Source organism: Cyprinus carpio, chromosome B17, assembly GCF_018340385.1.
Source record: "Cyprinus carpio isolate SPL01 chromosome B17, ASM1834038v1, whole genome shotgun sequence".
Classification (NCBI taxonomy): Eukaryota; Metazoa; Chordata; class Actinopteri; order Cypriniformes; family Cyprinidae; genus Cyprinus; species Cyprinus carpio.
In genome coordinates, this window is record NC_056613.1 from 17,942,830 (window position 1) to 17,957,993 (window position 15,164).

General features: G+C 37.8%; 1 protein-coding gene across 1 annotated transcript in view; it reads right to left on the reverse strand.

Annotated features, from left to right (window-relative positions):
• LOC109106849 (lysophospholipid acyltransferase 2-like) overlaps positions 1–14,773 on the reverse strand; it is a 46,669-nt gene extending 31,896 nt beyond the window's left edge. Inside the window, exon 1 of the mRNA XM_042742613.1 lies at positions 14,416–14,773. Coding sequence (XP_042598547.1) covers positions 14,416–14,499 — 84 coding nt within the window. The 5' untranslated portion in view covers positions 14,500–14,773. The remainder of the gene's footprint in view (positions 1–14,415) is intronic.
• Between the last annotated feature and the right edge of the window lie 391 nt (positions 14,774–15,164).

Below are 15,164 nucleotides of genomic sequence, written 5' to 3' on the forward strand. Positions count from 1 at the left end.
TTGGCAAGTTGGGATACCAGCTGGTATAGGAACCTGGCTGGGCTCGAAGACCATCTTGGGCCTGAAACTATCCTCCTAACATGGTTGGTTAGGCATTTACATGGTTAATTACAGTCATATAACCAACTGAAGAAACTACCACAGTAGTACAAATAAGGTCTAAAATTAACAGATTTAGTATGAATCTTCAACATTTCTATCAAAATACCACAGACCACATACTAAAGTCATGTTAAATGGTCATATTAAGTAAATAAACCTGTATTTAAGTATTTTATACAGTACTATTGCATTCATTTTCTTAATTTGTATTTTTAAAAAGCTTATCTATATTCCTTGAAATATGAACAGTATTAGCGTTAGCCTGTAGCCTTGTTGCTAACACCAACAATCATTTACAAAACAGAAGGATGACAAATAGAGTGACAGGGAGGCGTGACCGGAGTAGAGATTGAAAGCGTCTCTGGTTAATGAAATGGAAAATTGCCCGGCAAGTCGTGTTTACAGTCAGTATCCTTGGCTGCGCTCAGGTGGTTATGAATAATCACGTGGCATAGACTCAAAAGCTAAAAATAGCGTCAGGTGTGTGTAGGTCCTGTGGTATCCAAACACCTTAAAAGGAAACAATACATTGAATTCAGTGGAAAAAAGAGGTCATGCCAGTTTCGAATGGTCGAGCCAGTAAAATAGGTCAATATATGGTTTGGAACAGGGCTAACCAGCATAACCAGATCCCCAAAACAGGCACGGTGGTCGACCAGCTCTAGGTACACCAAGATGAATCGACCTTGGTCCCAACAACCGATTAACTGCTTTAAACCAACTTGAACCTGCAGAAATTTGTTATAGTTGAATTTTCCATTTTCATTCTGACAAATCTACCACCGGCTAATATTTGAAAAGGAGACATAAAGATTTGACATTAGCATCAATATTTTGAACGGCGTTCAATTTCGTTAGCCTTAAGCGGTAGGCTACAAAAGCTTGAAAACCTTTTATAGAGACTTTTATGGAAGAGTTTTAATGGTTGTTGCATTATCCTGTCATACCTGCTTCATACTTGATACAACAGCCCAATTTTGGTTGGCAAGTTATTAAATAAGGCGTAGGCTGACTAAAGTCCATTCACCATTTATGTGATGGCCCTAAAACTGAAGGCTTAAAATAGCCAATTCCTACAAATGGCCCTCTAGATCCCTCAGAGCATCAAATGTGAGCACATTTTTGGCTCACTAGAGACATACGTCCAAGTTTAATCATACACTATTTCATGGTAGCAGTAAGTTAACAAGCTTTAAAACAGTTCAAATCAAAATATAGGCTAGAGGGAACGTGTGTAAACAGTCTATGTTAGTGAGTTTGTTGCATGGGCATTGTCACAACCAATAAAACATGCTGCATGATGATTCAGATATCAGGCTTGGGTACAAGAGTCCTCAAAGTAAATGAATACTGCAGAAAGAGGCTCACTTCTATAATTCATGGGAACGTAATATATTACTGGTAGAATAAAAACAGAGGTTAGGCACACATTTGAGCTCTTCGGTTAAAAAGGCTAAGACACACACAATCACTTCAAAGCACTCAAATGGTAATCAATATCATTGTAATAAGCGACACTAAACCTAGAGCAATTAAGCTATCTGTGGCACTGCCAGCAAGGTTTAACGATGACAAAGAGCCTTGGCAGAGATTCCTGGCAAAGACGATAGAAATGCAAGACTCTGATTCTTCCTCTGTTTTACCTAGAGCTCTGAACTTCATGGCACAGAATCACCAAAAAATACATGGAATAGGAAGAATGCACTATTCAGACAATTTTAGTTTGCGAAAAGAAAAAAAAATTAAATACAGGTGGAACCTTTTTACATTCAAAATAAGAAATAAAAATAAAAAGCAGCAACAAATATTGAATCTGAATTGAACATTTTGTGTTATGGGTTGAGATACTAACAATCACTGATAAAACAGTGATAAAACAAGCACATTTCTTAGCTATTATAGCAAGTATGTTTAAAAAAAACACATCATTAAATATTATTTATATACAGATATAATAGTTACACATTATTATTATTATGTTTATTATATAACACACATATGTGTTTGTGTGTGCACGTGTGTATGTATATATATATACACACATACATACAGTACTGTACTTTTTATTGTGCAGGCTTTTTGAACTAATACACTAGCTACTTTTGAACAGAATTAACAAACAACCTGCAGAGAAAAAAAAAAAAAAAAACTTACCAAACTAAAAATTCAAAAGTGCAGCATGGCCAAACAAATTAAATTAGTCTTGGTCTTTTTTTCTTTTGAGGCCTTTCACATTATACACACAAAAACGGAAAGAAAGTCCCGAGGACATGATGCCCAGCACGTCCACACTTTAAAACAAATGTCTTTTATTCGCTGAGCTACTCTTTTTAACTGATTAAATGCTTCACCCTACAGCAAAACTGTCTCAAATGTGCTTATGTTTTACGATAGAGCAGCCGCTCCATCAACAAAGCAGGGGGTAAACAAGACTTGTTCCATTTGACTACGTCACTGCTCCTCTTGGGCCTCACAATTTGGTATCCAAGCAACCGACTGCTCAACAGAGCGCAGCTTCGCCTAAGGGAGGCAGATCGGCTTTGAGAAGGGACATTAAACTCCTCTGACAGCTCCTGAGGCACTGTGGTGGAATGCTGTTCTTTTGAGACCTCCAGTAACAGGTCTGAGTCTCAAACATTTCTACACAGGCATGATTTTACACACATCTCAATCTCCCATCACCCTAACAGGAACTTCATGGCCCAGTTATGGAGCAAGTAACCAGTCCTGTGGCTGGCTGCATAAACTACTTCCACAAGTCTTAAAATTATTCATCTATTTTTTCCTGCAAGTCTGGTTATAACTTTTTTTAAATGATATAAAAACATAGACTGGTCTAATTTGAAACCAAAAAGTCTAAACATAGTAAGGCCCTTGATTCCCAAACCTTATGTCTGTAATGATGCCCACTATAGGGCACTTCATCGCTTTCTCGTACAGACTTGCATACAGGTTCCAGCACAGTTGTGTCATGTTTTAGTAGACATCAGAAATAGGAAGATAGGTACTGAGGAACAGAACTGTTCCAGACACAGAGTTTATTCACAGTGCATCAACGATAATCTGTATCAGCAAACACAGACATTCAGTATATCAATGTGTTTTACTATTAGTTAAACAATGAATATGGAAAATTAAATATTGTTTAATGTTTTTCAATGCTAAAAAAATATATAAAATATTTGTTATAAGCCAATAATGCATTGCCAATATACAGTGCACCACTAGTTAAAGAACTCTGAGAAAAATTGGAAGTCAGAGGTAAGAATTATGCAGAAATCTGCTTCAAGGAACAAGCCCGTCAAGTCAGGCCTGCCAAACTTACATGTGGCATCTGTCGTTTCCCATGGGAATCTACTCTGTACTTCATTTCACACCTGTGTGACTCTCCAACACCTCCGATGCACATATAACAGCCTGCCGGCAGACGCCTCCTCATCTCTGCTCCTGGGCTGAATGTATTTCTTCCGTATTTACAGATTCACTTGGCAATCAATCTCTAAAATAGGTCCCAGCAAGGCAGCAAATCCAACTTCACTTGCAGGCAAAGATAAGAGGCTAGTGTGCCAGAAAGTGTTCCCAAGATAAGCCACATTTCCTCCAGAGCTTTGTTCAAGCTAACCTCCAAGAGACAAGTTCAGTATCTTTCATGATATTTTCCATATTCATTTCTATTCGGTCAGTCCTTAAATTTACGATTTATAGTCACTCATGTTTGCTTTTTCTAAAACAATGAGTTCATGCTAATTTAATGACAATTTAATGAATTGAACATGAACATCCACATATAAAACCCTTCATGTTTATTTTTTTCTTTCTCAATGCTATTCTGCACAGTGTGGCGGGGGGGGATCACATAAACAGACCACTGCAAAAATTATGCTAAGCAGTAAACATGTCAAATTTCATTAAATTTTCTAATCATGTTTTCTTGTCCTTGGAAGATATCATACTTGGAAGTCACCAAGCAATTATTTGGGTTATGCTAGCATGTTTGTTATGCTAGGAAACTAAAAAGGAAAGCCCACTCTCTTTTTATTTCTAGCTAAGTCTAAACAATTGTTTTGACGGATTTTACAGCTACATTAAACACTACGTTAACTACCTTAAACAAGTTCAGAAGAACATATTCACATTTCTGAAGGCACGTCTTCATTTCAATCTCCTAAATTTAACATTTAAATTTTTTCACAACTTCCCCCAATCTTTGAAGTAAATGTTGATCAACTCCCAATTACATCATAAAAATAATGGTACTTTGTTCATTGATTGGATTGCCTTTAGAAGCAGGTTGCCTTCTGAAATTCATCCACAGAGAGAGAGAGACTGAGAAGAAAGCAGCAGAGGCGGGAACGGCCTGTCTGCTCGAGTTTAACATCAAACGTGGCTTTTCCAGTCAGACTTCGCCTGAACATCCGTTGAGAAGAGAAAGACAGACTCAAAACAATACCCGGATAACATACTGAATCATTAACCAGTGGACACTTTGATTTTTTTTTATAAGGCCATGGGAGCTGAGGAGCAGTCAGATTCAAAAAGCTGAACAAATAAAAATTACGTACAAAGGAAGTTTCTTGTGGTTACGCCACATGTGTTGATAACACCCAAATTCCCTTATGTCGTATATCTAGGAATGTACTTACACAACTAGCCTACATACTTACAGAACATACTTCCTCAACTGTTGAGAAGCAAGCCCATCATCACATGCTTTGCATACTAGAAAACTACAGAAAACCAAAAAGAGAGAGAGAGGGTGAGCACATGAGCTAGTTGTGGTTTCCAATGGCATCTTCTGACTGTTTGTTGAGGAACTTTTACTACAAACTCCAACAAACAAACTTATTTCAAATCTCCAAAAAGCAGCACAATGAAAGCCTAGAAAACAGAACTAGAAATAACTAGGGCTTGGCAAGTTAACGTGTTATTATCGCGTTAACGCATTAATTGATTAATGCTGACAATTATTTTATCGCGCGTTAACACAGTTATTTATTATTATTGAAGTCCGTTGCTCACTGGCTCTGAATACACATACAGCCAAATCATGAGGGGATGCTCCCGATCAAATTATTCAGGCCAAACATCTACATTCACAAACCACTGTTCTCTGTTATTTTTAACAGAAAATAATGCATCGAGCTCGTAATCATGACTTTATACGTTGGAAATAGGAAGTTTCAGATAGCACGTGAAGACAACAGATAAACCCCTTCTCACAACAATAAATTGGATCGTTTTGTTAACTTTGTGGTTTATTATTTTGAGCCGTTTGGGACGCAGTAACACACATCCCTCTCACAATATATTGCTTTACAGATCTATCGCTTTTGCCGCTCAGAAATATTGACGCAATCATGCAGCACGTATCAGAAGATCTGCGCTCTTGCCCACCTCTTCTAACCAAGCCAAGGACTGCTTAACGGAACGATCACAGTAGTTAAATGAACCATGCTTTGGGGGTCAAATGCGCTCCGGCACGGTTAAGATTGGTCTAATTATTCTCCAGCAACTCGCACACACAAGTCTCTACCCACCCATCAAGTGTTGTCCCGCGCCGCACTCTGCTGCGATGGATCCCGCGATCATGCAGGTCTCTAATAGGAAGGTGCCTGTTATAAAATTATGATCAAGGCTCTGGACTCTGAGCACAATTTGTTTTTCTATAACAAACTATAAAATATTTTCTATAAAAATATTAATGTCCTGGAAGTGACAAATACCTTGTTTTAAACAAACCAAAAACCAAAACACATTACACTCATTTATCATTAAGCAGAACACTGCTGTAAAAAGCACCTTGTTTGTTTAAAGTGTTTGCAAACCAAATGTTATTACACTTTTTTTTCATATAGCAGTAGGCCTACTTTTAAATGAAAACAAAGTGCACAATAATGCATTATTAGTTTTGTGCATAACAATGCGATTAATTGCAGACAATAATGTGATTAATCGCGATTTAAAAATTTAATCATTGCCCAGCACTAGAAATAACAAAAGAAAACCATGGAATAGCTTAAGGGAAGCACAAGGAAGGATCATGTGACACTGAAGACTGGAGTAATGGTTGTTGAAAATGTGATTTTGCCATCACAGGAATAAATTTCATTTTAAGATACATTAAAGTGATATAATATTTCACAATATTACAGTTTTACTGTATTTCGATTAAGCAATGAGCATCCCAAATGCACATGCTGTGCAGTCCTTTGTCCTCCTGTATATAAACCTGTAGCTGCAGAATGTACTGTAGCATAAAGCAACATCTCCTGCTTTCAAACACTTCACCACAAACAAAAGACTCCTGTCACCGGCAGCAGGCTTCGGCTACATCCCTTTATGTTTATCCAACGATCACAGCTTCCTTGGTCGGCTATAAATAAACCACCATTCAAGCCTGGCCTGCATGACAAATGGCTGCCATTCACCCCACCTCAAACAGAATAAATAACTAGCCAAACAGCTAGCCAATACAAAACCAATGCAAAAATCAACTCACTAGAAAAGTGATCCATTAAAAGGATTAGTTCACTTCCAGAATAAAATGTAATGATAATTTACATGTCATCCAAGATGTTCATGTCTTTCTTTCTTTCTTCAGTTGAAAAGAAATTAAGGTTTTTGAGGAGAATTCCAGGATTTTTCTCCATACAGTGGACTTCAATGGGGATCAACGGGATGAAGGTCTAAATTGAAGGTTTCAGTGCAACTTCAAAGGGCTCCAACACGATCCCAGCTGAGAAATAAGGGTATTATCTAACAAAATGATCGATCATTTTCAAAAAACAAAAAACAAATCCAAAATCCAAAATCCACCGTGACTACATAATAAGTGAAGTCATGGATGCGTATTGCACAGCTAGTGCACGACAAACATTTGTTGGTAAAAAGTATATACAATTTCTTTTTCAGTTTTTTTTTTTTAATTACAGATCGTTTGGCTAGATAAGAGAAGATTCCTAGGCTGGGATTGTGTAGAGCCCTTTGAAGCTGCATTGAAACTGCAATTTGGACCTTCAACCCCTGTGTTATACTTTCCGCGTGCGCTAGTCCACTAGGGTTCGCTATGGTATGCGTAACATAAAAATCATCATTGAAGAGTGTGGGCGGAGGCTCTGCGCGGACATCCACGTGCCTCCCATTTCTTGGGACTGCGCGGACAAGTATGCTCGGTCAGTAGGCTACTGCGCATGCACAGGCTGCGTGAAGAAGCCCCTTGCTACTCGAACCTGTACAATCCGTCGATAAAACAATATAAAGACAGCCAGATGTGCAATAACTCATGTTTGTTTACTGTTCAAGCCGATCTACTGCGCATGTATGGAACACGTCCATGGAGCGGACCATCAGCGTATGCTTTTGGTAGTATAAATACAAGTACTCCACATCCGCACTGTGTACACGTCTGGATAGCTCATGCGGAAAGTATAACACAGGCTTTAAAAAATGCTGATTCAGACACAAGTCTCCATGCGTGTACTTTCAGCAGTTGGACATGAACCAAGCTTTACCACCTTATAATGAGCCTGCAAAAGGAAAATGTCTAAACAAAATGTGTTACCGCTAAATCAGACCATGCTTTCAGAAAGGGGCACACTGGCAATCCCACCTTACAAGCTGTAATGACTTACAATCAGTTTCTAAAAGTTCTGGTTGCTAGGATACATCGCTGCCACAGAGGCTGGAAATGAGACTGACAGCAAGTCATGGAGAAAGAAAACCGACTGAAATGAGATCAATTTCCTTTTCATATCAGCCATGAGTCATGACACGCACCAGACCAAAATAACATCACACCTGAGCATTGTTAGCAACAGATGCCACCTGGAAGAAGCCAAGAGATGCTGTCTAGTCTTAAAGAGACAGAAAATTGCTTCAAGATGATCTGTTAGCATTGCTTTTGACTGGGGGTTTAGACCAGGGTAGGGTTGCACCAGCTGTTCACAAAGTCCACTCTAGAGGCGGCTTAGTAACTACCAGTGGCAGCTCGTGGGTTTTAAAATAGAGGAGGCACACTAATTGTATTGGTCTGGGATCCCTGCCGATTATTATTATTATTATTATTATTATTATTATTATTTGCTTAACCACTTTAAAATGGCTTTTTGGTTGCTTTTAGTAAGAATACAAAGAAAACGACACACATACAAGAAGATAATATAATATCACTTATCTGGCCTATCACTTGAAGCAAACATCCATCTCTTCTTAAAAGTCTGTGTTAAAAGAGAGCTGCCTGTTGTGCCATTTAATTATGCCGACTGATATAATCAATTTGGCTGTAATGTATTCTTTAAGGGATAGTTCACCCAAAAATGAAAATTATCACCCTTTCAATTCGCATTTACTCTAAACATCTATGAGTTTTTTTCTACTGCTGAAAACAAAATATATTAGGAATATTAGGAATGTTGGTAACCAAACAGTTGACTATGAAAGTCAATGGCTACTGCCAATAATATGTTACCAACATTTTTTGGATGAACTATCTCTTTAAGGCAGATGCACAGTTGCATAATATTACCTTTAACGATCCAATAGCAGCTTTCAAATTTGTGAGTAATTATGTTTCAAAAAAGTTTAAAATAGTTGCCTTTATTCTCTTATGTAACTTATGGTAACTTACTTATTTTAACTATTTCTCCTGGTTGGATGCTTCTCCAAACATTTAAACACAGAATTATGTTTCAACTTAGTTTAAAGGGGTAGCCTAGTTGACCCAAAAATGAAAAATTCTGTCATCATTTACTCATCCTAAATTCGTCCCAAACCTGAATGATTTTGTTAAGCACAAAAGAAGATATTTTGAAGAATATGGGTAACCAAACAGTTGACAGTAGCCATTGACTTCAATCGTATGGAAAAATATATTATGGAAGTCAATGGCTAGTAGTGTGTATGTTATTACTTAGTGCCAATTTACATCACAACTGGGATGATGCAGCAACCAACACATCTGTCTCAGTTTCTTCAATACTTTGATGGTTTTGTGTCTGAAAACACATCAATTACCAAACATCAGCTACTGATGGCACAGTTTTCAGATTCTTTGAATAAACTCTGGAGGTTTGTACTGCTCCAGAGAAATGTTCGCAAAGGGCTCGCAAAATTTTAAATACAATTTGTGTTTTAGAAAGCAAGCCAACAGGCCCTACAAGACAATAATACAATTAGAGTTATTTCCAGGTCCCAGTAGTTACAGCTGATTGTCTCCCATTGACAGGGGAAGAACTCTTCAAGTACATCCTTAAATTTAGGCCTGTGTTCAGTGGCCGTGATAAATAAGATGTAGTCATTACTCATACAACCAGAAACTTGAGAACTCTAAACATCATCAAATCATTCCTGTTCTTGTTGAGCAAGCAGAATCATTGTCTTTGGCCACTCTGGACGATGTCCCTGAAGGCCACTGTGAAGTTATTTAGGACAGCCATTTCTGTAAGCACAGCTCGAGTGTTACTTTAACATGCTGTCTAGAATGTCACAGACATGTGTCTCTGATTAGACAAAAATTCTAAATATCTTATTCTGTATTGCACAGAAGAAAGAAAGTCAACCAGGTTTGGAATAACTGTACTGTAACTGTAAATCCTTAACTGGCACACTATGGCAAAGCGCAAGAGCCATAATTACCTCCCTCTTATATAAGGCGTCATATCTGGTTGATGAAATCAGCAGGACTGACTAAAAAAAAATATGGCTCTGTCTCTTAATGGATGATTTCGGTGACAGTCCTGGAAAACACATATAGGAGGGAGCCAGAAACAGCCAGGTTCAAAACTTGGTACATGAAAGTTCTACATCCTCACCACATCAGAGAAATTCTATCACACACATGTAAATTCCTCACAGGTAATAAGATGAATTAGTTTGTTATTAGTTAGAGTTATTTAGAACCAGTGCTATTAAACACACACACTGAATCTACAAATTCACTCTTATTTTAGTATTATTGATGTACTATTATAGTATTTCAAAGATTTCTATTTTGAATTAGTTCTTCTTTCATTCTTAGTCATTATTAGATTTTTTATATTTCTATTTAATGTTATTTTTATTTCAGATTTAGTCATTTTAGCATTTAAACTTAAAACAATTTTAGATATACTTCAACCAATCTAATCCACTGTTAAAAAAATCAAACTGCATTATGACCAAGCTGAACTTTAGCACATTATCGACAAAAAAGAAAGTACAACACTTTAGTACAATACTCCCATAAGCAGAACTCAAGTAGAGGCAACTGGTCCCAAGAGAGTGACCATTTAGAGAAATACAGGGTGGCCATATATCTCCTCTGAGAAATCAGCGCTGCGCCTCACGCTCCTGCTGTGCGCACTGGGGTGAGCGACAAGAGACCTGTGTGCTTCCTTATTACAAACTGCTACAGAAACATATGTACCTGCCTTTCAACAGGTAGTGAGGGGAGAGAGTCTTTAACCAGGAGCTCAATGCTTTGAAGTAGCGCTGCTATTACTTCCAGTCCAAATACACATCTTTCTATGTAAATTAGGATTATTTAGTCACCTTATTCACGAAACTCTTTACTGTTAGACTTGCTGAAAGTGTGTGTAGTTATTGTTCTTAGTGTGAACGGGCCTTTTATATTTTTAGCATTTTAACCGGTCTTTTGAATGGCTTTGATATGAGATATGAGGGCTGCTCTAAGAAGTGTCCTTTCAAGTGTGGACTAATGACAAACTGTCAAATGAATGGAACATTGTCCATTTGAAATGGTTGGCCACACACTATATGAGTCCTCCAACTGGCAATCATCAACCTTTGAAGATCAACCAGAATATTCAGTAAAGGCACTACCTCTTGAGAGGAACCGAACACAGCATTAGACATTGGTTTAAAGACCGGCTGTGGCCTATCAAAACCTTAGAAGTGGTCTGTGACTGGCTTCTACCTCCGATAACCATCATGAAGTGTTTTTTAAAGTCAAAGAGTGTCATTTCTGCAAACGGGAAAAACCCCAAACCCAAACACTCCCTCTGTCTGCCATTGGTTAGCCAAACAGATAGCCATGACCTAAACGCACACCATTGGTTGATCCAATGTTGCTGTTGCCAGGCTGGTTGAGCTGCTCAAACAAACAGAGAGCAGAGTTTTAAAAAGAGTTACTATGTTTACACTTTTCCAACTCTCTATATTATTTTGCTGGGATTTGTATTTTAAAATATAACACACTTCACCCTTAAAGGAATAGTTCAAATGTATTGGACCCCAATGTAATTTAATTGAAGTATCTTATTTTGTGTTCCCAACAAGGAAGAAAGTTTTCAAACAATATGAGTGTGAGTAAATGAGGACAGAGTTTTTATTTTTGGGTGGACTATCTATTTAATTATAGTGCCATAAAATGCAAACCAGGAAACCAAAGGCTTTAGGACCTAGGAGCTGATATTCTCGCAGCTGACTGGGAAGTGGCCTTACTGACAAGGCTATTTTAACTGCAACGGTTTCAAATTATACACTGTCATGTTACAGCACAATATTTTGAGCCCAGCATAGCAACCCACATCTTGCATAATCAGAAACAAATCTATATGGCTTCACTCCTGTTTTGGCTGAAGCTCAGGACGTAGTAATCCTGACAGCTTGTTTCATGATGTGCTTGGGCTGAGTTATTGATTTCTGTCACATTAACAGGAGTTCTAGAGTGGACTCGTATCGGGAGAGGGTTTGTAGGCTTGGCGCCTGCCAAAATTTCATTCAAAAAAGCTGGTGAAGAAGCATGCCAACGACAAAGCAAAGGGCACTAAAGCTGCGGATATAACCAAATGGACTTACAGATCAAAAACCAACTCGTTTGCTTGGATTTCCATCCTTGATTTATCTTAATGACTATAGGTTAATGTTTTGAGGAATGTTTCCATTAAAGTAAAAAATGGCTGAAAATGTATTCCCCCCTCAGGCAATCCAAGATGTAAATAAGATTGTTTCTTCGTCAGAACAGATTTGAAGAAATTTGGTTTCACATCACTTGCTCACTAATGGATCCTCTGCAGTGAATGGGTGCCGTCAGAATGAGAATCCAAACATCTGATAAAAACATATCAATTAATCCACAAGTAATCCACATCACTCCATCAATTAATGTCTTGTGAAGTGAAAAGATGTGTTTGTAAAAGAATTTAAAAATCCATCACTAAGATTATATCCTTTTAATCCATCATTATATAGCTTTCTCCATTGAAAAAGTCATCTCATCTGAATTAGAAGAGAAATATGCACAGATCAAGCAACTTTAAAATAGCCAAAACAGTTAAAAGAATATATCAGTGGATTTTGATGTAAAAGGGAACAAGGGGATAGACTTTTTCTCTAAAGGAAGTTTTAATGGATAATGGACTCATAATTTGGCCAGAACTAATAGTTTAAAGTTAAACCGACAATAATGAATTTGTTTCTTACAAATATGCAGATTCTCGCTTCACAAAACATTAATTGGTAGACTAGAGTCATTACTGTGATGATTTTATGAACTCTCATTCTAACGGCACCCATTCACTGCAGAGGATCCATTGGTGAGCAAGTGATGTAATGCTAAATCTCTTCAAATCTGTTTCCAATCTACACTTGGTTGGCCCGAGAGTGAGTACATTTTCTTTTCTGGGTTAACTGTTCCTAACCCTCTCACTGCAGAGTCCCACACCAATAAAAGATATTTAACATATGTAAAAAATAAAGAGGCTGAATGTCTACACTCCAGAACGACTGCATTTCTTGAATCATTCTTGCCCAGACTTGCATTACGAGAAGGGCAGCACCAGCTAAAGAGGTCAAAGAAGCTGCAATGTACTATATGTGTGCAATAGCAATGCCCTGGAGTCAGAATAGAGCAAGACTAATAATGTAGCCTAACATCTGTACACACAAGTGACTGGCGGAGTTGACATTGATAAAGGTCTTGCCATCCATGTTTGGTGTATTTGCTCTATGACTACTGACTCCATGTGTCAGTAAACAAATTGAACGATAAGCTGCGTCCTTCAACAAAATTTCTGCATGATCAGCAAATGTGAACGATAGTTCAGGTTTAACCGCCCTCATACATCACATTGATAAAAACAGGCTTTCAACTAGATGCACTGCAGAACATCTCACTTTACATAAGTTAACTTTTTATCACTTACTTTCATGCATGGTAGCCAGGATTTTAGCTGCTACATTTTATGAATATTTCATCACACATCCACACTAGTTTATTAATACAGCAGCATTGGGAACAGATGCCGTATAACTCTTGTTTTGTGGAGGGTTATGAAAGAAAGATATGACTTAACCTGAGGCATATGACTTATCCACAGGCATTATTAACAATTCACCAATACAAAAAAAAATCTACAATAGGCATATGATTCCAGCAACCACAAAACATCTGCTGAATATATATATATATATATATATATATATATATATATATATATATATATATATATATATATATATATATATATATATATATATATAGGAGAAAAAAATCTTGAGGAAATAAGGAACAAGTTAATGAATCATTTTAGTGAACTGATTCAAAAGAATCGATCACTTGTCTTGGAAGAATCAAAGTCCCCACCACTATTTACCAGAGAATACAAAAGGGTAAACCCATCCTACAATAACTTTGTACAAATTGTACAGTAAATTACATAAAAAAAAAACAATTGTTTTTACGCGAGATAACACATGCTGAGAAGACGAACATCCAAGAAGACGACATCTCAACAAAATAACAAAAAAATGGGGAACTGTAATAACTCTCGTCTCGCTGCCTTAACTTAAGTGTTCTTTTGATTTAATAATTCATGGTACAACGGTTTGTATTTAGGACATCTGTACATATAACCTCTTTTTTGCAGAACGTCTCTCCAGCCTAGGCGAAATCGTGACTCTGGCGGTGTCAAAACCTATCGAGCTGCCTACATAGACAACATGACGGGGCATCACTGGCGCTCGCGAGCATGATGTTTGGACTTCCCTGAAGGCGCCTAGATGCCTACAATGCTGTCTAAACAGATAACATACTTGGTTTAGCAACAAAGCCTGTGACTCACTTGTCATCAGCCAATATTTTGAGAAAAATACAGGAAGGAAAAGGAGACAAACGACCGTTATGAAATGCGCGAGGATGAATTTCAGGCTTGTTATGTCATATACAAGATAAGAATATCATACCAAAACGCTCTTATATCATGCAGTTGCCGGTGCGCATCAAATGTGCTGGATTTACAGCAAACGGCTCACCAGCTAGCGATCTTTGTTAGGCAAAATAACAAAAGCGAAACATAAATCCCAGTTAAAGTGACAGTTTACCTGGTCCAGTGGCAGATCAATAATCTTACTAATTGGCTGCAGCAGTGTGGAGCCCGTGCATGACGTTGAAGTGGCCATGATTCAGACCAGCTACACTCCCTTACAGTCAAATCGCCCAAAACCCCGTCTGTCCTCTTTCTCTCCCTCTCTTCCTCTCTTTATGGTGGATGGGTGTTGGGAATGCTGTTCTCTGGTGCTGCTCTGGTCGCGGACTGTCAGCGCTGTTGCACCGCCTGAACATCAACACAAAGGCCGTGTAGGCGGACTGACTCGCCCATCCACTCCATTACATCAAACTACTGCTGCTCAATTACAAACACACATACACACACACAGCGCAAAATAACTTTACTGCCACTCCCTCTCATTCATCCCCCTCATTTACTATACCAATGCAAGCTTTTTTTTTATTATTTAAATAAGAAATATTATTTTTACACAAGTTATGGCGTTTTTAAAAAACTGCACACAATAAATAAAATAGGTAAATGATGTACATGCACATAAGACTCCAGACAACCAGTCTTCTAGAAAGTTGCTTTATTTAATGAGGCGGGTCGCCCTTTCATGGGCGTGGCCATGTTGACATCAGATGACTAGCTGTGTCATACGACTGAGTTTCTAATAAAAACAACAATAACAATAATTATAATAATAATATATAACACAATTTCAGCCATTGCTCAAAGCGCTTTGCAAAGTTTAAATTGCTAGTTTTAGTTGATCTTAGTGCTGCGTTCGAG